Source organism: Sceloporus undulatus, chromosome 5 (genome assembly GCF_019175285.1).
Source record: "Sceloporus undulatus isolate JIND9_A2432 ecotype Alabama chromosome 5, SceUnd_v1.1, whole genome shotgun sequence".
NCBI classification, from domain to species: domain Eukaryota; kingdom Metazoa; phylum Chordata; class Lepidosauria; order Squamata; family Phrynosomatidae; genus Sceloporus; species Sceloporus undulatus.
Genome location: NC_056526.1, coordinates 71,592,752 through 71,616,118, shown reverse-complemented (window position 1 = coordinate 71,616,118; position 23,367 = coordinate 71,592,752). Strand labels below are relative to the sequence as shown.

Genomic DNA, 23,367 nt, shown 5'->3' with positions numbered 1-23,367 from the left:
ATTATGAAAAACACTAGGAATGTGTTTTCTAGACATGGAAAAGGCCTTTGACAAGGTGAATTGGGAATTTATGATGAAAGTAATTACTAAAATGAATTTAGGAGCAAATTACATAAAATTGGATTCAAGCTATCTATAAAGACCAGACAACGCAGATTGTAATAAATAGATGAAAAACCCAACCTTGTAATGTTAACAGGGGTCTTGGGAGTGAAAAGAAATATCGAGTTTAAATGTTAGAAGGGCAGTAATAAAATCTTTGTTTCTCCGTTTTAGCAAATCTTGGGAGAGTCTCATGCAAGCACCTGTAAAAGCCCAGTTTGAATGCCTGCAGCCTCTTCCCATTTAACTCCTATCCACCAACCCCCCATTGGTTGTATGGGGAATCTGTCCTCAGGTATTGTACTGCAGCACTGGTCTACTAACCAAGCAGAGGTTAGAAAAGTGAAAAAGTGCTAAAAATAAAAAAAGCATAATTTTGGAAAGAACTTGATCTTAAAAAAAAAAATCAGGTGACTTGAAGGAACATATACACATACAGTCTGCTAACAAGTACTTTGAAAATCAGTTTTTAAGTTGTGGGCTCTTATGATCTGAAGAAATGAGAATCTTACATTAAATCCAAGGAATGTCATAAAAAGGGGAAGAGGTGAGGTGGAATAGTCATATCATCAGTTGTTTCATACAGTCATCATTTTTTCTTTAATATATTGCGAAGTAATGTATTTTTGCATTTTTCAGTGTGCCAAATGACAACCATATACTATATGCTTTTGCATGTGCATAATATGGCATAATCAGTTATTCCACTAGTTTAAAGTTAGTTATATTTCCAGTTGCAGTTTTCAACCTGGCAGCCAGCAACAAAAATTGGTCAGTTTTTATGCAGTAAAGGCTTGTTAGTGAACAGTGATGGGCCACCCAGCTGTGACAACTGTTCACTTCTTTTGTTGGTAATTATTTTAGTTTCAGATAACGCTTTCCCCAGAATCATTGCACCTGGAGGTAATATCACGTGTGGACACCTAATGCTACTGTATAAGCACTGCCTTCAACACTTATCTGAGACTTTAAAAAACATATGAACAGGGTCAAGATACCAGTACTTCACGAGTTTAAGAGCATGCTCTCAGTTTTGCTGACAAGAAGATCTGCTATTGATATCTTGTTCCACTAGTGGTTCACATACAACCATAAAATGCCCAAATCTTTCTCCCACACTGCTGCTTCCAAGGGGAGCGGGAGGCTTGTCTAGGCCTACATTGCCACCTAAAAATGTGGCAAAAATGTCCCCATGGTCCTTGAGGGCATTTTTGGGCACCAAAATTATTTTGAGCCCTGGGGGTTGCATGTAGCCTGTGGGCAACAGTTTGCACACACGTTTTAAAGTGAAAAGTCTAGGGAAATAGTGATTCTAACTGTTCACAATCCTATTTCAGAAAAGGGGTAGGCAATCAAAAGAGTGAGAAAGCAAGCAATAGTTTGGTATGAATGATACTTTTAGTTGAGATGAAAGAATTAATGCAAAAGAGTAGGTTTTGAAGTGGAAAGGTGGAAATTGAAGAGGCTGGAGAAAGGAGAGGTAATTATATTCAGGGAATGACACTTGAGATCTCAGACATGTGCTGAAGTCAGAGGAATAAAGTGGTATGTAAATGAGTGAGAATGGGTAGCTGTGAAAACATATGCAACTACCAGAGAAAATGTGAAAATTTTGTGTTTCTTTGTGTCTATGAAGGATATGAGGCCCAGGTGGAAAACACCAGGGTATTTATACCAAAGTTACATCATACACTATTAATGTAATTCTAGTTTCCACACTTTCCCTTAGCAATATCAGTGCCTTTGCACAATGGAGGGATACCAAATGTGGACATCTTGTCGAAAACAAATTTATTTTGCAAAACCAGAAACAGGTTTTTTGAGAGCATTTTTGGAAAAATGCAAAACATCATGGCCTTTTACTTACATCCTCTTGAAAAGCAGCCAAAAACAAGTTTTATGTCTAGTTAAACTAATCATTTACCAGTGTCTAGTTAACAACATAGTGAATTTTCTTCTCAGCAAGAATAGACTAACAGAGATGTGACTTCTTTTCAACAGAAGTATCTGAGTGCCAATAATAAAAAGCAGTGCCTGGAGAAATGTGGCACTTTATGTACATTTAAACCACCATTTTTTAAGTTTTAGCCCATACAAAGCAATATGGACTTACAAACAGAAGTTGGTCTCTATCATATTATAGATCAGTTCCTTCCTTCTCATCATCTGGATTCTGAAAGAATGAACATACCATGAATCAAACTTCTGCAGGTATTTGTCAGGACAACAATAACAATAAGAATAGAATAAGTCTAACAGTTTTCTGTAAATTCACCCATGCCCTTACCTTACAGTGTTACAACAACAGACATAATTACATAACTTTTAAGAATATGAGTGTTGCTAAATACTGTCACTTTACTTTGAGGAAATGTGAAGTGGATGAAGAGAGGCAATCAAGCTGTAATTTTTCTTCCCTTCCCTTGCTCATTACATGAAATCTGGAAGAAGGGGGGGGGGAACCGGGGGGGGGGGAGGAAGGCTGGGTGCAACCAGAAAACCCACTCTTCTCACAGCTCCTTCCTCTTCTTCCTCCTCAGAACTTTGCCATTTTGGTAGGGAAGGAAGTGCATGTGTGAGATGATTTCAGCTGTTCCTTTTTGCCATCTCTTTGCTCACCTCTGGATACCAGACCAAAGACTGGTCCCACTAGAATGGCTGGAAAACATGTTTTGCTGGGCAATGCAACATTGATGGCTGGGTCACTGAAAGAACAGTGGACTCTCCCTATGAGTACAGTGAGGATCAAGACTGAGAAGCCCAATCCTCAACAATGAGAGGACAAACAATCAGGCAAAGCAGTAGCTAATCCACATTTCTCCCTCTGTCCCTTGCAAAGGGGCAAGTGACCCAGTGCTCGCTTCATTTTGTTCAGTCAGCACAAACTGATGGCTAACTGATCAGTCCCCTCTCTGCTGCACTTCCCAAAGGGACAAGATGAAGAGGCAGAGTCTTGCAGAGGGATAGACAGCAGGGCAGTTGTAGACAATCAGCAACCAACATGTGCCCAACTCTTGCTGTCAAGAGAAAGTTGGACTATTATAGTGGCTGCAGCTGTTGTTGCAGGGAGTCGGTTCTGCTCCCTCTTCCTCATCCTTTCTCTTAGGGTGGTACTCGGAGAAACAATTTAGTTTACTGGACACACAGAATCCTCTCTCCTCACTGCTGGCCAAGGCAAAAATTCAGATGAGCCAACAGGTGGTTCTGCTGGCTGTTTTTTCTATGAGTTACCCAGCATGGTCCACAGTCCTGAGAGGTGAGGCACATAAGGCTGCTTGCTCTCAATAAGCAACGCCATGGACCGAAACTTGCTGCAGGCCTACAAAGAATGAACACAATGAGCAAGCACTGCTTTTTTCCTTCCATGTAGACAGGAAAGGTGAACACAAGGTAACACTACCCTTCAGCTGTTTCTTTGTTCAACAGAGAAGAGGAGGAAAGTGATAAACTGCTTATCCTTCCTTTCCTTCTGCAATCCTCTAAACTTGGTTACCATGTCTCATTGGGTGATGCAGTAGGAAAAGCTGGGCAGAGCCATCTGCAGGGAGCCAGCAAAAAGTTGTGCCAAGGAGGAGTTAGCTTCTCACTTGCCCTCTGAGTAATAAAGAGTCATGAGATCGTTGGGCCCAATCCTCCAGTCTCCTGGAGAGCATAGGAGAAACAGTTTATGGTGTGACTTCTCTTCAACAGCCGGTTCTCTGTTCTTCACCACTCCAAGAGAGAGAGAGAAAAGCAAGCATGCACGTGAGAGAAAATGCATGAAAGAGCAAATTGCTCGTGTTCTACCCCTGAGCAACAGGACTGGGAGGGTGTTCCAGGAGCCTTCTGGCTAGCAGAACCCACTACAATGTTCTTTTACAACTTCTATTGCAGGCAAGAGGAAGGAAGAGATTGCCATTTACTGTCTGTTTGCCTCCCTTCATCAAATGGCTCCTTTTCATTCTAAATAAACATGGTATTCATCTTTGTAACAGGACTATTGGATTACAATTGCAGATGGTGGTGTGCAACATGTTGCTTGGCCTTTAAGCCCTGTTTCTCAATCTATCTCTGGTCTGTTCAGCTCCCAGCTGGCTTAGCACTCCACGATTTCCTATATCTGAATGCCAACTCTTCCTGAAAAGCGTAGGCCAAAATGTGTTGCTTCATGTGTAATGTGCAAAAACAGCTTATGAAGCATTTGGTACCTCACTAAAAGAAGTCACTGAAGCTCCACTACATGACACCCTGGCAGTTTCACACCTCCTCTCAACAGCCATGTGCTGAGCAAGACATGGATATGGAACAACACAGTTACAAAGGAATCTGGTTCAGCAGCAAGCAAGCTGCAAAATCTATCCACCTAACCTATTTGAATACAGGAAATTTAATTTCTTAACACGGAGGTAGAGTGGGCCCTTGTTATCTGCTGGGGTTTGATTCCAGGACCTCCCGTGGATAACAAAATCCATGGATGCTCAAGTCTCATTAAATACAATGGCATAGCAAAATGGTGTCCCTTACATAAAATGGCAAAATCAAGGTTTGCTATTGGAATTTATACTTTTTTTTGAATATTTTCAAGCCATGGATGCTTGCACCCGTGGATATAAAAAATCCATGGATAAGGAGGGCTGACTGTAATTAAAAACAAGGGAAGTATGAGAGCTGAAACCTTGGAGCCATTCTGTGGAGCATATAGTCAGTTCATCTCTTTCATTCCTACTCGGTGGCTATACAACCAAAATGGTGGCTCGGAGGACTGTATTGATTAAATGAGTGAACCATAATGGGCCTAGGAGATAACGTGGACTCAGGTTTATAGAACAGATGAAGCTTTTCATATTCCACTGGAATAACAAATGCCAGAAACCAAGTGTTAATCTCAGCTAGACACACTGAATGAATGGGACTTATGTGTTCACTTACTAAGTGTTCACTTACAATGTGAAGTTGAAGGCTTTCATGGCCAGCATCCATGGTTTTTTGTGGGTTTTTCAGGCTATGTGGCCATGTTCTAGAAAATTTTCTTGCTGACGTTTCGCCAGCATCTGTGGCTGGCATAGATGCCAGCCACAGATGCTGGCAAAACGTCAGGAATTTTTTTTTCTAGAACATGGCCACATAGCCTGAAAAACCCACAAAAACCCATGTTCACTTACAATATTAACAGATATCTTGGTCAGGATGGCAATAGCATGGCCCTCCAGATTAGCCAATATAGCCAGTGATGAGGAATGATGGGAGTTTCAATTCAACATCTGGATGACCACACAGTTCTCAACCCTGATTTGGACCATAATTCAGGACAATGTGAACCTTTATGTATGGTTAGGTATGATTTGAATATTGCTATTTAATCTAAAATATATGTTAATTTTTAAAATATATTTATGTGATATTATAGCTTTTATTTTTTATAGCGATGACATTTCTTAATACTTTGAATTGACTCTTACATTCTGATTTTGCAGTTTATGATTAAGTGTACTTATTTCTATTATTCTAATAAAGTATCAAATTTAAAAATGAAAGGGACTGGATTCAAAAGAAGCTGCTTTTTCGGTATGAGAAGAGCATGTTGCTACTGGGATGCTCTGCCAAAGCTATCTTCCTCCTTTCAGGAAGAAATTTGGGAACTGCTAACATACTATGTACCTGCACCCATTTCCCTGTTTAGAATTTTGTTTTTACAGAGCCAGTATGGAATGTTATCTTTACTAAGCCATGCCACTCCCCTCTGATTTTAAGTGTGGAAAGTTATGCTGAACAAAGAAAATAAAGGAATCAAATAAATCCCACCATTTTACAATCACATCCCCTCTGTTCATAATCAAGTATAACTTCTGCCATAGTTGTTTTAACAACATAAGAGACTAAACATTTATCATATCATCTGCTGACTGGCAGCTCCAAAAACCTATTGGGCAGGCACACATGCATCCTTTTCTGTTTCTGTTAATCCTGGCCAAACACACTGCAACTTTGTGCTGAATATTACTGAGTGGTGAGAAATGTAGCAATGCACCTCATGCAAGACATCAGCATTTGTTTTGCATTCTCCTCCTTTTTTTTATTTGAAATCATTCAGTAACTGTTGCATGTTGGTATGCCATAAACCGGAAGCACTCATAAAAGCAAGAAATCCTTCCCATCAAGTGTTATACATCTGGTGTGTTTTACTGTTTACATCTCATTGTTGTTTGCACCTTCATGCCTAGGATGGCATTTTCTTGGTAAAATTTGTTCAGTAGGGGTTTGCCTTATGTGAAAAGAGGAGCTCGGCAAGCCTGATTGGTCAGCCGATCACAACCCAATTAATGGTGAAAGGAGGAATTTATGAGGAGAAAGGTTACAAAACTGAGTCTTGTCTCTTACCAAAGGCAGATAGGGGAAAGATGGCCTAGAGATAGGGAAGAGGGGAGGCATAATAGGGTTTGGGAAGCTGATTAAACAGTTCAGGGGTTGATGTGTTATCTAAATGTATTTTAATAAACTTCTATTTGTTTATTCTTTCTTTACAGCTGTGTCTGGCTGTTCCTATTAAGTTTGATACAGTTTGTTCACACTTAAGACAGTAAACCCACAGAACATCACATCCACAGGTCCACACAGAGATCACCTTGTAGTTCAAGTATCCAATCCAGGGAGGGATTAAGAGGGGGAAAGGAGTAAACTGCAAGGTAGGAACAGTGGGGCCAGCTTGGAGAGGGGGCCTGTCATACCTTTGCTTTCCTTTGAACTAAGGAGTTTATCACACAAAGGAGATCAATGTTTATTCCGTGAATATCCTGGACAAATAGTGTAATTACATGTAAGAATTTTACACGACATCACACAAAACCCACCATTAGGGTAGTCACAATAAAGCATTAATGCACATCTTTTTACTTCAGGATTTCAGCGACAACGCATTTCTGATGTTGCTTTATTTGCACAACTGCATGTGATAATCATTCGTGCAATTACTCGCCATTTCCGTTTCATCTGCAGGATGCTTTAAATGTGCTTTAATCAGCCCCAGTGTGATAAACTCCTAAGAGAGTATAACTTGCCCAAGGTCACCCAGTGGGGTTCCATGGCTAGCAGGGATTTGAACCCTGGTCTCCAGAATCATAGTTCAAACCACTACACCACTCATTACATATACTTCCACTGAAATATTCAGCTACCAAGGGGGGTGAGTGAAGGGCTTATCCCTGAGAGGAAAAGCTCAACTGTCACATGGTTCAGTCCCTGTAGCTCCCCAAAGCAATCCCATTACCTCCAAGTCTGCTCCTGATGGTAGAGAATTGAGTGAGGCAAACATCCTGGAGCACATTTCCTTCTCCTTCAGCATGTAATCTCTGTAATAGCTGCAATACAGAGCAAATCGTGTCACAAGTATGCCTCTAATTCTGTTTTAAAAGGCTCAAAATAGCAAACAAAGCTTGAAGATGTAAGTGTTCCTCCAGGAACGGAAGGACAATTTTTTCAATGTGGATGACAGCACCAAGGTCAGTCTGTGTCTTGCCTCTTTCTGTCCCAGTTGTCAGGTTCCAAAACATACTACCTTTAGGGCAACATTTAGGAGCAGACACAACAATAACTATAGAAGTCAAACTTGTAATAAGTTGTCTAAGCAGCAACATGTGGATGATGCCACTTCAGTTTTTTTAATAACACATGATGAAGAGCAAACAAAGAGAAGTGTTGAGAGATTCCAACTCTAGCCATGGAATTTCATATTGTTTCCAAAAAGGTATTAGCAAAACATAGACGTAATATGAATAATAATACAACACGTTGTACCAAAAGATAGCCAGGCCCTCATCAGTGTAGAGAGAGCCTCAAAAACATTCAGAAGGGCAGCTTTAAGGACTTCCTCCCTTCTTCATTTAAAAGGCCAAAAGAGGTATTCAGCACCATGCTGCTCTTGGGGAACAAAGGGCCTTAACAGACAGGCCAAAATAAAGCTGCTTCAGGTCACTTTGGAGGTATGTTGTTTAAATGACACATTTAAAGACACCAGAAGCTGCACCAAAGCTGCGCTCCAATCCTTAGGACTGGAGCACAGCTTCTGGCCTCTTAGGACGCATGCACTATTTAAACAGCAAATCTCCAAAGTGACCCAAAGCAGCTTTATTTTGGCCTGTCTGTTCAGGCCCAAAGTACACAAATGGATAAGTAAGGTAGGCAGCAGTGGTGTTCTGCCAGCTCTGTGCCTTCAAGAAAACTTTCAGTCAAAGCATGGCCGCCACACCTCCTAATACAACATGGAAAGACTGCTAGGCTTTGGGAAATACATGGAGGAAAGTTACAAAGAATTATTGGATGCCTTAAAACAGTACTTGGGAGTTGCCTTGTTATCCCTTCCCAGTATACCCTTAGGGAGAAAAATTCATTTTTTTTTTCATATCCACGTACGAGGACAGTACTCAGCTGGGATAAAACATTATCCTAATGTCAGTAAAGAAAAAGGCTCCTCACCTGGCCAGCTTCTTCAACTCACTGTTAATATCTGGATTGAAGGGCTGCTCTTTCTGTGCTCTGACCAGAAAATCCCGAGCTTTCTCATATTCTGCCAGAGAGAGGCATGCCTGGAAGTTAAGAAAGTAAGAACACAGCATTCAATTAAAATTATGAAGACAGTGTGCTCACTCTTCTTGAGTGAGGAATAGGAAGATGATTCTTTGGCTGTATTTCTCCATAACAATAGGACAGAACTATATAATCCTAGGGCCTGAACAGACAGGCCAAAATAAAGCTGCTTCAGGTCACTTTGGAGGTATGCTGTTTAAATAATGCATGCGTCCTAAGAGGCCGGAAGCCATGCCAAAGCCATGCTCTGTTCCTAAGGACTGTGCGGATTTGTTTATTCACGGATTTTATTAATAGGTCCCCCAATGCAACTCTATGGTCAATTTTAACCAAAAGTCACACTGAAGGATCTAGACATTCCTAGAGACTTCTCTAAGCATTTCTTCTTCATGGTCTTTGCGAATCCCACAAATGGGTTATATCTGCACCTGCACAGTAAACTTTGGAAACTTTTGGAATCACTGGGCAAAACTTCAATTGCAATTTCTGGCGGTAGCTCTGCACACCCTTGTATAGCCCCTAGTGTTCCCGCTCTTTCTCCGGTTCCTTTTGTCTGCCATGCTAGCAGCTTCAAAGAACTTCACTGTTGGAATCGTTTGTGCTGATTACTTTCGGTTTGACCTAATGGATTGTTCTTGACCACTCTTTTGTGACCTCAACTCCAGTTGAAATGGTCTCTTTTAAATTCCTGAGCAAGTACGGTGCAAAATACCTCACTTTGGACTGCCATGATTTGTGTGTCCTGTGTTTGGGAGAGACCCATAACGTGAAGACTTGTCCTCTCTGCAAGTCCATGACCACACAGGCCCTTAAATATGAAGACCTCAAGCTTAAGGTGGCTCCTTGGGAACAAGCTCTCACAATGGCCTCTGCTCCTGCCATTGGAAATTCTTTGGCGGCTCACCCTCTCACCCTCCGGTAAGAGAAGGAAAAGTCAGGGGGAAAGTCTAAGGAAAAATCCGCTTAGGATAGAAAGGCTTCCCGATCAGATAAGGAACAGAGCGAGGACTCCAGGAAGATGTCTAACAGAAGCATTCAGAAGAGAGACCTTCCATGTTAAGGGGAATAAACCATCTGACTGTTCAGCTATGAAACAGGCTCGTTCCACTTCACTCCTTGGCAAATCGGGCCATAAAGAGTCCTCAGTTTCGACCAAAGCACCATCCTGATTGGTTGTCCTCGACTCTGGCAGTTGCGAGGATTGAGACATACCCAATCCCATCAAGTGAGATGTCTCAGATTGTCTGTTTTGATACCAACACCAAGACAGAGGGAGAGGTTTGGGATACAGACCCTCTGACCTTGATTCCAAGCCTACCAGGTCAGGTTGGAGTCAATAGCCCATGGGCTCAAATCCCTCCTCCTCGACGGGACTGGGCCAGCCTCAGGACTGAATCCTCTTTTCAAGAGGACCTTCTCCAGCACTACCCAGTCCTTTCCGTGGCAAGATACTAAAATCAGGATCTCTCACCTATTCCTTTTATTACGATTTGGTCTATCACATTTTAAGCTAGGGGGGAAAATAAAATAAACCCAGCCAGTTCCTCACCTGACCACACCTGAAGAGAGCTTTGGCATTCTTCTCATCTAGCTCTAAAGCCTTCTCTCCATAGGTGAGTGCTCGGGATGGGCGGTTCAGTTTTAAGTAAGTGAATGACAAATTCAGGAAGACAAGAAGCTTGGCAGAATCAACTTTCACTTGTTCATCCTCTTTGGCAGTCACATGATTTAAAATTGAAGAAGCCTGAAAGGGAATTGGGAGAAGCTATTGTTATTTACAGTCTTGTGGGAAACAGTAGTATTTCAGCAGAAAGATCTGAAATGAAGGTTAGGTAAGCAAAAATTGGTATCAGACTGTGTGAGAGATCTTTTTAATGGGATATACTATGCTTTTTTAAACTATGTTTTAAGGTGTTTTAACTGTTGTAGTTTTGTAGTTTTTAACAGAATTGTTTAATTTTTAAAAAAGTTTTGCATTAAATAGATTTTTAGTGCACTTCATTTTTAAGTTGATGTGAATTGCCTTGGGTCCTATGCTTGAAAAAAAGGTGGAATACAAATAAGTAAATAAATCAGTGGAGAAACTTCTAGTGATTATGGTACATACTGGTTAGCAGGGACACAAACCTGGAAGACAAATGGTGTATAATTATTGCCTTACAAGAAATATGAATACTGTCACATAGAGAAAAGTGGTACTTCTTAACACATTTTCTCTCCTATTTGAAAGCTAACTACAAATTCACACACCAACTTATTTGTGTACTTTAGATTTACGCTAATGGAAAATCCACCTTTCCTTTCTTTTCAAATCCACAAAATCACACCCTCAAAACTCCTTGATGGGAGCCTAATGTACTCAGGTGGAAAAAATGTACAGCTGATGTGGTGAAGCAAAAATATGGTCCTTTTACATTATTTGAAATCCTTTAAAAACTTGAGGCTATCATCTCCACCTTTGCTGTGCATTTCCAAAGATTTAAAGGAGATTGTGAACCTCGAATCTCACAACTTGGGGGCAAAACACCACAGTATATCCCCTGCCACCTTTAAAACCAACCCATGGCAGTTTCAGCGGCACACCTTCTGCAACCAACCATCCTGAGGATATCTCTGAGTGCCTTAGGCTATATTAAAAGATTGCATCTATTTAATAGTCTGTTTAATGGAAGACCATGTGCTTTGCCAGAAGGTGGTCCCAGTTTAATCTCAGACACCACCAGTAAAGAGGATCACTGCTGAAAGGACTAGAAAAGAGAAGCTATCACAGCATAAGTAACACCAGACTTGAGACACTGTTGCCTGATTCTGTATGAAGCTAGTTCACTTATATAAGTTAGCATATGTAAAGCCTGAGAAGTTATTTTCATAATGCCTCTCAAACTCTGGAAATTGCTCATTTAGAGATATGGGTGCATCTCCACTGTAGAAATAACATAGCTTGATGCCACTTTAACTGCAGGACTTCGTCCTATGCAATCCTGGGATTTGTAGATTTGTGAGACACTGGCACTCTTTGGCAAAAACCTTATAAAACAACAAATCCCAGGATTTCATATGATGGAGCTAAAACATTTAAAGTGGTATTAATCTTCTTTATTTCTACAGTGTAGATGCACCCTATGTCTTTTGCATAGGCCAAAAGGTCTGACTGTACACTGCTTATAACATTCTCCCTTCTTTCATAATAGCTCCTTTGTTTTACCCGCTTATATCTTTCCTTAGCATCCATAAAATGTCTCTCACGGAAGAGGTAATTTCCAAACTCTCGTTCTGTTTCTGCAACCTTCAACACTTTCTGGAGTGGAAGTCTGCCCTGTTGCTCCTGTGTAGAGAAGTGGAAATCCAGTCAAAAACTCGTCAACAGATACATTCAAACAGAGTTGATACGTAGAAAAATTACTATTATTATATAAATGAAGTCCCTGTCAGGAATGGAACAGAAAGATGTTTAACTAAAGAAGGGAGGGGGGAAGGATATACCTAAATTAGATAATATTCCAATAAGGGGTGGAAAAAGCAAATTTTCTTAAGAATGACCAATAGCAGATACAGAAGATGAAAATCAGACAGCAGCTTCATTATTAAAGATTTCAGTTTTGCTTGAGAATTGAGGTGATTTTGAACAAGGTGAATGCATGCAGCTTTTAAATTTATTATTCATGTGTCCCAATTACAGTTTATAGGGATCAGGAAAGATTACACTGCCTTTCTCTTAGGTGTCATTACAGATAACATTACAAATAATACAGTATAGGCTCAGGCTAATGTAGTGATAACAGCCAAGCAATCCAGAAAGCATTTTTTCCAAAGCCTGGACTGACCAATCCCACTGTTTTGCACTGTAGTTCCCAACCTGCCACTTGAACTGTACAGTATTTGCTCCATCTATTTCAATGCTCCCTACTCTGGTTGGCAGCAGCTATGATTTCAAAGGTTCTTAGGTAAAGGTTTTCCCTTGACAAGATTGTTTAGTTGTGTCTTACTGTAGAGGACAGTGCTCATCTCCATTACTAAGCCGAAGAGTTAGCATTGTCAAAGATAACTCCATGGTCATGTTGCTGGCATGACTGCACAGAACGCTTTTACCTTCCCACCAAAGTGGTACCTATTTATCTACTTGCACTTTTACATGCTTTCAAGCTGCTAGGTTGGCAGAAGCTGGGACTAGTGCCTTGAACTGCCAACCTGCTGATTTTACAATCATCAGTCAGCCTCTTAACTGCTGAGCCACCATGTCCCTTACAGTCCCAAAGGCTCTTAATTAGTGTTAATATCCAGTTTCTTAACTGGAAATGCCAAAAACTGCACTGGAATCTTCAGAATGCAGAACATGTGCTCAACCCACTGAATTATGTCTTGCTTCCAAGCACCTGGCCTGCATGACATAGGCACTGGCGCAAGTGCTCTGTGGTGCACTTGGTTTGTGTGTGCAGTACATTCCAGATTATGAAGGCTAGTTCTACTAGGGAAGAAAGAGACAGGATCAACTTTCTCAGGCTACAATTCAACAGTCTATATAGACTGTTCTATTTGACTGTATAGACTCAGAGTAGTATCATTTCCTTAACCAAGACATAGATGAAAGAACTGTACCCATAACATGAATCAGAATGATTAGAATTAGATGAGCTTCTTCATACATGAAAAACTCATTGCAGCATACTATCGATGCAGACCAAGAATGGAAAAGTTACCTTTTTCAGACTTCAATTTCCTGTGGTCATCCCAGCAGAGGGAATTACAATTCCACAAGAGCAACTTTTCCAGGCAAGAAATTGTATCAGTTGCTGTTGCCTTTCTGATATCAGCTGCTGTTGTCCTGACCCTTACTTCACTTTTCTAGAAACCTTCCAGTCTTTGATGGTATGAGCATATCTTTCTGTGCAACCACACACGCACTATTTAATGCTACACTTAAGGTCTGTAAACTGCAACATTCACAAAAATCCACTGAATGCTTAACTACAGAATTTGTACCACTGTATTCAGCAGAATTGAGTAAGTAACAACTGAACAGGGCTATAACATTTCAGAAACTATGCTCCTCTCCTCTGAGGGGGCCTTCAATCCAGATTTAGAAGACAGAGGAGAAAGAACAGCAAACACACTTTCATCTTTGTGTTGTTTTTAAAACACACCCTCCCTGTTGCATTCCTACAGGAACACAGCAATGGGGATTCTAGTGATGAAAGACAGACCTATTTTGGTGCCACGAGCATAGCCAGAGTGGGTGGGGAATAAAAGGAGACCTAGAACTTGACATATATTTCCATGATTCATGTGACAGCTGCAAGTGCAGGTGTCTCCCTACTGCTGACCAGTGCCATGTCTCTCTTGCTTCCTTAATCCCCTGACTTTAGAGAACTAAATTTCCTTTGCATTGACTGTATGCAGAAAGTTGTAAGCTCAGTTGCAACAAAGCAGATCTGAAATTCTCATTTCCAGTTCCGCTGCATGTCTCCTACACACAGCCATGAGGAGAGAGGAGCTGAAGATGAGAGCAGTACTTGAAAGGCTGCTTGGCATTTCTGTCGTAGTCAACCGCAGAGCCAGTAAGATGCGATTTTCACTGCTCAGTCAGATTCAGAAGCACTTCTGCCCCTTGTGTTCTTTCTTCCTTTGTGTTCTCTTGAACTGTCCTCTTTCCACTCATGCACTTACACCTTCTTCTGCTGGCACAGTAGGCTGGAAACCATAATCTTAGCATTCCCTTTGTTTTAGAAAAAACTGACATTCTCAGATGCTTTCACACTGTTGCATTATATTCCTAAAATGTGGACTCTAATGGAGAACTGCATAAATGGACTATCTGTACCCTTATAAGTAAAGAGGGGAAAAAACCCAAAAAAGTTTGGAAGATAAACATCTCCCTCCATCACACAATGGTCTAAAGATCTCAATGTTCTATTTACACTGCAGTCTGAAGGAACTACACAGATTACTCAGAGAATTCTCCACCGAATAGAATGTAATAAGATCCAGAAAGATGCAAATCATGTCCCTTGCCCTAAATTTTCAAAGGGGTAGGCAAGATGATACAGGTCTTTCAGATCTTTACTGTGGTCTGTTAGTCTTGGTGTGTAAAAGCAATAAATCTGCTTACCAAAAGTCAGTTTCCCTGGGTTCAAAACTCTCTCTGAGATTCTTTTTGTTATATAGGAAATAGCAAAGACTCTTGTATTAATACAATGCGCCTTACGTAGGTGATCCGTTTCAGAAACACACTCCTGGAAATACTGTGTATGGTGGAGCCCCATTGAAAATAATGGGGCTTGTGCCCATGGTGCATGCACCATTGCTTTTTCTGGCACGCTGCTTTCATTGTATGCTGAAAGCTGCATATGGTGAGCCTGCGTATGATGTGGGTTCACTGTATATATGTAGTGTGCCATGATGCCATCGTCTTTGATCATACCTCTGCTAATGGATTGGAATTTGTGAATATAATTCAATTCAGCTATTTCTCTTTCTAGTCTTGCTTTGTAATTTCCTTGTTCATGGACCACGACTCGTAAATCCATTACTGCATGTCAGACAAGTTGAAATGTTCTGCAACTGGTTTTTAGATATTGCCATTTCTAATGCCAATTTGTATCCATTAATCCTCTTGAATAGAAACTGTCCCATTTGTCCAGTGTAGAGTGTAGAGGAGCATAGCTGCCAATGGCATAGGTATGATGGCATATATTACATTGGATGAAGAGCAAGTAAATGCAGCTTTGATGTTGTGGGGGATGTTATTGGTATCTGTAATATGGTTCCCACAGTAGATGTGGGGACAGAGTTGGTATCAGGGATTGTGACAGGGTCCTGTCCCTGTATTACAATGCATAGAGTGTCCTATTGTAGGTGAGAAGTTGTTTTTGATTTGGAGGCTATCTGTAGGCCAGTAAAGGCCTGTCTTCCAAAGCAGGGTGCTTATTGATCTTGCTTTGTTGATTTGTTTTTTCATTTCCTTAGGTAGGTGTTCTAATTTGAGCAATGCTTGGTGTAAATCCAAGAGTTCTGAGTCTCTGTTTCGTGGGTCTCAGCAGATATGGTTGTGTCAAAGGGCTTGGTGAAAACAATACATTTGGTGGTGTGTTCTGGGTGTGGATTGGAAGCATGTCACTGTGTAGCAATTGGTGGGATTTTTATAAGAGCATGGTGCTTAGACTTCCATTGTGCAGTTACATGATAGTTACATGAAAGTAAATTTGTTTTGTGGATTGTTCCAGGCTCGACTTGATGGTAGCAAGGAAGCTGTTGAAATCCTGGTGGAACTTCTCAGGTGATTGCTTTCCATGTAGTTTAAGATGTCTCATAGGAGTTTATCACACAGGGGAAATCCCGTGCAAAAACAGGATTGAAAAGGTAGGAAAAAACCCGCAAAAGTAGGTTGATTTTCACACATGTCGTTGTTAAACTTGTGTTAACCCAAACAGAATGTAAACAAAAGCTGCTCCTTTTTACTTTGGGGATTTTCCGAAAGTAAAAAGGAGCAGTTTTTGTCTACTTTCCCTCCACTTTCCGTTTGGGTTAATATTAGTTTAACAATGATGCCATGTAAAAATCAACCCACTTTTGCAGGTTTTCCCCAATTTAACCCCCCGTTTTTGCACAGGATTTCCCGTGTGATAGATTTCATAGAAAGGAGAGGTTTTTGGGTGCATATGCTGAGGAAGCATTTTCCAGTCAGCCATGAAAATATTTGCATACTGTGGTGCCACGTGGATGCCTATGGCAGTGCCACTGATTTGGAGATACATACTATTCTCAAAAAAGAAGTAGTTATGAGTAAGCACAAGGTGGCAGAGTTAAATGGCTAGGTCTACTGTAGGGACTGTGCAACCAGCTCCAAAGGAGTGGCCTCCAGCTGCCACTTTTTCACCCAGATTGGAGCCGCGGCTGGAGGCCACTCCTTAATATCACTCAGAGAGCCTTACACAGGCACGCACCCCATTCAGGTTAATAGCGGTCACCTCTCCACAGATTTCCATTGGAGGGGTGACTGTAGTCTTAAAGGCGCTGCCACATCTTTTCCTTTCTCTTCTTCCTTTCCATGCTGAAAAAGACTAACTTCTGTGAAAATTAGACTGCAACATTTATCTTACAGCCAATTCTTTCTCCTCCCCTGACACCTTTTCCTTCCTGGATTCCTTTTCTTTCCCTGCATTTTTGTTGAGTTGTGGTGGTATTTTCCCTTTTGTATATTAAAAAATAATTAAAAGGGGATTAAAGGACAAATATGAAATGATGTTGATGACATCATTCCGTTAGGCATTGTTGGACAGTGTGAACGAAGAAAAATCTGTGATTGATGAGCAACCGTGCCCTATTTTGTTGGGATTATCTTTGTTTCCCACAACAATGGTTTATCCCACAGTTTGAGGAACAGTGATATAGAATGGCCTGTTATGTAGACTTCAGCGACATCATCACTCACCACTGGCTATGCAGGCTATAACTACTGAGTGTTGCTATCTGTAAACACCTGGAGGGCCTCATCCATAAAGAGAACATGAAGGATTTATATTCAGCTCAGATTTCTAGATAGGTACTCACAGGAGTTAGGTCAAAAAACTGGTCAGTTTCAGCAGAGTCCAGGAAGCCCAAAAGCTCCACTTCAAACATCACTGTGGCATTGGGAGGGATCAAGGGAGGGCAGCCCATCACTCCAAAAGCATAATCTGGCTTGAACAGGTATCGCGCCAGCTCTCCTTTCTTCATTGTCAGAAGTCCAACTTCCATACCCCGGAGTGTAATGTCTGGGAAGGCAGAAAAGGAAAAAAAATTCTTTTTTAAAAGTTTGTATGGTGGATCAGTAGACCTTGAAGTGCAAGGCCAAAGTGCAAGACTCAAAGATGGAGAACGAAGGAAAGAGTGAACAGAACTCATATTATATGAACTACTCCTCACTGTTAAGGAGAGCTGCAAAATCCATACTGTACTTAACATCTTTTTAGAGCCTAAATGCCCTAAAGGCAAAAGATCTTGTCTGTGGAAGCTAAGCAGCCCTGGTTAGTACTTGGATGGGAGACCACCAACAGATACTAAGTGCTATCGGCAGTATTTCGGAGGAAGTAACTGGCAAAACCACCTGAGGATTCCTTGCCTAAGAAAATGCAATGAAATTCATGGAATAGCCATGAGTCAACAGGTGACTTAAAGGCATGCGCGCGCACACACACATATGTGCACATATACCTTCATTAGACAAACTGAATGTTTATGAAAATATGAGTAAGCTTTTGAGATTTCTGGATCTCTTCATCAAGTAACACACTACAAAAAGCCAGAGGTGGAGGGTGCAAAAATAAAAATAAACATAAAAGGCCAACTTGATGCTGAAGTCATTGATTTGCATGATAAGTCTAGCAGGTGGAATGAGGTGTTTCTATCAAATAAGGTTCCAGTAGGTAAATAAAAAGAAATTCACTATCGTTTACCTTCTTCCTTGTGACATCTTGCTTGATATGGAGCTCATGCCTCAAAAATATAAGATATATTTGTGTCCATTTGCTTGACCTGATTAGTTTTTCTTATGGCCAACACTGGTACCTTTACTTTTCAAATAAAGGAAAGAGAGCTTTGAAGGGCACAAGGCCACAGGTCTACCTGAGCTCAAGGAGCAGCCTCTGCATACTAGAGAAGATGGTAAATCACATTTAGACCTCCACCCCCTTCAGAAATATTCTGCCATCCAAGCCTTACCTTCGCCAAGTTTCATGAGTTTAGGATTCTTCCTGAAGCAGTTTGTGTCAAAAGGTCTGTCCATGTATTCTAAATACCCTGAAAACTTCACTGAAAAGGGTAAGTTAGAGATGAGAAAATTAATTTTAGTTAGGAGTACCAAACACATTTATTATTACATCAGTAACAGACAGTAACAGACAAGTACTTAACTTATGTATCTTCCCAAAAACTTGGTGAATAACAGAGAAAACATCACTTTTATTTATTAAATACAACCATTCTTTCAAGTCCAAATTATGGTATAACATTTTCTAATATCACTACAGATATTGTGATATCCATCTACGCGTGCACAATTTCCAAACATGAAAACAAAAACTTAAGACTTCTCAGCATACTTTAGGAGAAATTCATCACAGTAAAGTTTAAAGGATCAGAAGAATTTCCATGACAAAATCCAGAAACAAATAGAATAACTATCCTAATTTTGATCACCCACTTCCACAGCTATGTCACATGTTAAATGTATTCATGCATCAATGGTACAATCCTATAGTGCATTACTGTCACAGCAAAGCTTGAATCTCCTCCTCCAAGGGCTCCAAGTTCTACACCACTTTAACTGTCATGGCTCCATCCTACAGAATCCTGGAATTTGTTGTTTGTTGTGGCACCAAAGCTCTCTGACAGAAAAGGTTAAATATCTCACAAAACATGGCATTGAGCCATGGCAATTAAAGCAGTATCAAATTGCATCAGTTCTGCAATGTAGATGCAGCCAAGGTCTGCAAAAGGACTCTTGGTTCACCACTTAGGTCACCACTCCATGTCTTGCAAATAGATATGTAGTCCTCATCTTGATCAATAAAGCTCCATTCCTGGAGCTAGTGTAAACAAATTCCCTCATTACAGACAATGACGATGGAAACCACGACAAAAAACACAGAGTGCAAGGGGTGAACATTCCTGCACCTCATTCTGCCCTGCAAACAGGTGTGTGGTTTAATTCTGGATAACCTGATGTTCCAGATTAGATAATCCAGGTAATCTGTTGCTTCAGTGCACCTGACTTCTACCACATGGTTGCCCTCCCACACTCTGCCTGGTTTGATCCTCAATTGCTGGAGTAACAAAATGTAAAGCTATGAATTTGGAGGGTGATTGCTGTAGAATCCAAATATATAGCAGTGTTAAACCTGTAGTATCAATATGTAGAGAGATTTTGTAGCATTTATGAGACTAACTGGAAGAAGTTTGCAGCATGAGCTTTTGTAGACTTAAGCCTACTTCCTCAGATGCCTTTGGTGGAGTGGAAAGCCAGGGACAGACCTATATATACCACTGATGTGTGAGAATGTAAATTCAAATTCAAAATCCTTTGTGTATGGAAATGAAGTGACAAGTCCATCTTTAACAATGGTCATTTGTGAACTCAAGGCATTTGAAACTAGCCTTTACCAAATGCATCTAAGGAAGTACACGTAATTCTGCGAAAGCTCATGCTCCCAGCTTATTTCTTAGATTCACAGTAAGCACATTTACTACAGCATGACACTGTCTTACTTAATACAGATGCATCAGGAGGAACTGTTTCACCGCAGCCAGCATGGACGACCTCCTTCAACACTCCACCGTCACCTGTGATGTCGTGCATCCATTGACTCCTTTGGAGATGAGACTTGGAACAGTGGAAAGAAGAGAACGGCCAAGCATGTCACATTGCTAAGATGGGGTTCCTTCAACTGTTTCACGTAGCAAACTACATACATCAACTAACTTTGCTGTTTATTTCTCATGAACTCTACATCCACACAAAGAGAAAAGCAGTCAAAACTGCCACTGCCAAAGCTAAATAAGATCTGTAGATAAACACTTCACTGCTGTAAATATTTTATAACCAAGTGGTATACAATTACAATTGGCACTATAGGAATCTCTAGTTTCTCCAGTGCAACTCTGCCAGATGTTGACCATTGAGTCACACTGGAGGACCTAGATCCCTAAAGAAAACACTTCTCTGGGCATTTATAAGTCTTCCAGCGCGATTCTATGATCAACCTCCACTTGATGTTGACCAGAGTTGTGCAGGAGGACCTAGCAATTCCTAGAAGGGTGTTCTTTCAATTAAAAAAACACACTGTTATTATTATTATTATTATTATTATTTGTGGGTTTTCCACTTTCTCAGGGGTCTTGCAGCCCTAAGCCCAGCAAATGTGGAGAGACCACTGTAGGTTGTTCTTAGCTTTTCAAAGTTGATTCAGGACAAGAAACAGGAATTTCCTTTGTGTGGGAGGAGAGAAATAAAAGCTGCTGTTGTGTGCCTTCAAGTAATTTCCAATTTATGGCAACCCTAAGGTGATCCTATCATGGGGTTTTCTTGGCAAGATTTGTTCAGAGGAGGTTTGCTATTGCCTTCACCTGAGGCTGAGAGCATGTGACTTGCCTAAAGTCACCCAGTGGGTTTCATGGCTGAGTTGGGAATCGAACCCTGGTCTCCAGAGTCGTAGTCCAGCACTCAAACTACTACTCCATGCTGGCTATGGTGACCCTAATATGAATATCACAGGGTTTCCTTAGCAAGGGGATTCTCCAGATAGGCTTCCTCTGAGGCTGAAAGAAAGTGACTTGGTCACCCATCGGATTTCCATGGCTGAGTGGGAATTCGAACACTGGTCTCTCAAGGTCCAGCCTTCAAACCACTACATCGTGTGTGGGTTAAGGCCACTTAATATGAATTTTGGAGCTTCAGAAGGAACTGTATAGCAAGAGAGCCTCTACTTTGTATGAAAAAGGTGCTTGCAGAGTAGGTAAATTCCCTCCTAAAATGGCATCTATAAGGCAACACAATTTCCTACACCTCTGAATTATGTGTATGGTTTTAGAGGGAGTGTGTGTGTGTGTGGCTTAACTCAGGTTTAGGTTTAGGTAGTAACCTCTGAGTTTCTAAGTTCCATTACGAAAATGGATAAATAAAAGGAGGAGACTCTCTGCACACACACACACACACACACACACACACACAAACGTAATTGAGAAAGAATGGCTTCCGGTAAATGAGTTTTGCAAGAACAGATGGAACTAAACTATAGGTAGAATAATAGGATGGCAGGGAAATAAGATGAACTTGGAAAGGGGAGGGAAAGTCTCTTGCATCACATGAGTATAAAACTTTGTGACTATTGAGATATATGGGAATATATCATAAAAGAACCAAAGAACAATACATTCTAAGGAAGAAAGGATGACCTTGCGAGAGACACCGAGGAAGTTAAGTGTTTTAGGGGTAGTGTTTTATGTTGTTAAGTAAATTCTAATGTATATTACTGGGTGGATATGCTTATGTTCAAAGAAAAATAAAGTGTGTGTGTGTGTGTGTGTGTGTGTATGTGTATATTCCAAAAAGCATAGCTTCCACCATGCACACACAATATATATACAGTATACATATTTGTGCGTGTGTGTGTTGGACACACACACATATACAGATCCTACTTAAAAGTGGTGTCAAACTGCATTACAGTCAGCCCTCCCTATCCACAGATTCTTGATCCATGGATTCAACCATCCATCCACCCACACACATTATATGTGTGTGTGTGTGTGTGTGTTGGACTATATAACACACACATATAGAATATGTATATATTCTATATGTGTGTGTGTGGTTGAATCCATGATCCATGGATAGGGAGGGCTGACTATAATGCAGTTTGACACCACTTTTAAGTGGGATTTGTAGTTTGACCAAGGCCTTGACAGCCTCTTGTGCCAAAGAGTGCTGGGGCCTGGCTGTGTACCTTCAAGCCCTTTCATATGGGGACCTTAAGGTGAACCTATATGGCAGTGTTCTCTTGGCAAGGTTTGTCCAGAAAAGGGGGGTGCTTGCCCTTGCCTTCCCCTGAGGAGGCTGAGAGAGTCTGACTTCTTGCCCAGGGTCCCTATAAGTGGCTTAACCAGCATTCTTTCTACAGTCTACCTTTCAGCATCTTTTGGGGAGTCAGGGTGGCAGAAGCACTCTGCACATGGGCAGAGGCACTGAGCCCAAAACAGTTTCAGTTCCCTCTGGCCTTACCACGGCGGCGTCGGCGGGGTCCCTTACTCTTTCCCCTCCGCCGCCGGGCTCCCTCCGGGGGGCCATGCCGTTGCGTCGCCCGTTTTCTAAAGAGGGCCATTCTTCCTCGTCCTCCATTCCTCTTTGCCTCTGGGGCGCGCGTGACCGTCCGCACTTCCCGCCCAAACCTCCCTCGGCGCGGGATCGAACCTCGATAACGCGCCCCACGCTTTTCAATCCAGCCAATTGAGGGCCCAGAGAGGGGATTGGCCTATTCACACAAAATACCCTTTACACGTGTCCAGAGGGCTTTGAGGGCAATGGTTTGAAGCGGTTAATGTGTGTGGCTGCATCCGATTTGGCACCGCTTTAACTCTTTTGAGTGGCTCAAGGCTATGGAATTCTGGGAGTTGGAGTTTGTTGTGGGGCCCAGAGCTCAAGGCTATGGAATTCTGGGAGTTGGAACGCCAACTCCCAGAATTCCATAGCCTTGAGCTCTGGACCTCACAACAAACTCCAACTCCCAGAATTCCATACCCCTGAGCCACACAAAGAGTTAAAATGGTGCCAAACCAGATTATTTTTCCAGTGTGGATGCAGTTTATTGTTTCTGAGGCGAATCACAGGGTTTTCTATGTTTGTTTGCCATGGCCTTCTTCCACTGAGGAGGCTGAGAGATTGTGACTTCTTCCTCAAGGTTGGCCTTTTATGGCCGAGCTGGGATTCAAACCCTGGTCCCCAGAGTTATAGGCCAATGTTCAAACCACTAGGCCGCACTGGCTTCCGCCAAGCAAACGTTAATAATCAATCATCAAGGGCAGACTAAAAGGAGTATAGGGGACTACGCCTGTTAACGTGGTGTGGCATTGGGTTATTTTTGCATCCGCACTGCAGGTATAACCCACTTCCGTACCACAGCTGTATGCTGTGGCGCCAACCAGTGGTCCCCAAACTGTGCCCTTTAAGAGATTTTG

General features: G+C 41.4%; 1 protein-coding gene across 2 annotated transcripts; it reads right to left on the bottom strand.

The window, feature by feature from the left end:
• Positions 1 to 1,876: 1,876 nt before the first annotated feature.
• Positions 1,877 to 22,728, bottom strand: FKBP6 (FKBP prolyl isomerase family member 6 (inactive)). 2 transcript variants are annotated; one of them, XM_042466606.1, is made up of 9 exons: positions 22,415 to 22,726; positions 19,903 to 20,017; positions 18,358 to 18,447; positions 17,209 to 17,411; positions 11,867 to 11,986; positions 10,211 to 10,405; positions 8,551 to 8,660; positions 7,346 to 7,436; positions 1,877 to 2,275 (listed from the first exon to the last, which is right to left on the bottom strand). In XM_042466606.1, the coding sequence occupies exons 1-9, from the start codon at positions 22,529 to 22,531 to the stop codon at positions 2,240 to 2,242; spliced, it is 1,077 nt and encodes a 358-aa protein (XP_042322540.1). In that variant the 5' UTR covers positions 22,532 to 22,726; the 3' UTR covers positions 1,877 to 2,239. The 2 variants fall into 2 exon arrangements, with proteins under 2 accessions (XP_042322540.1, XP_042322541.1); XM_042466607.1 differs by lacking the exon at positions 1,877 to 2,275 and adding an exon at positions 2,287 to 3,813 and having other exon boundaries at positions 22,415 to 22,728.
• Between the last annotated feature and the right edge of the window lie 639 nt (positions 22,729 to 23,367).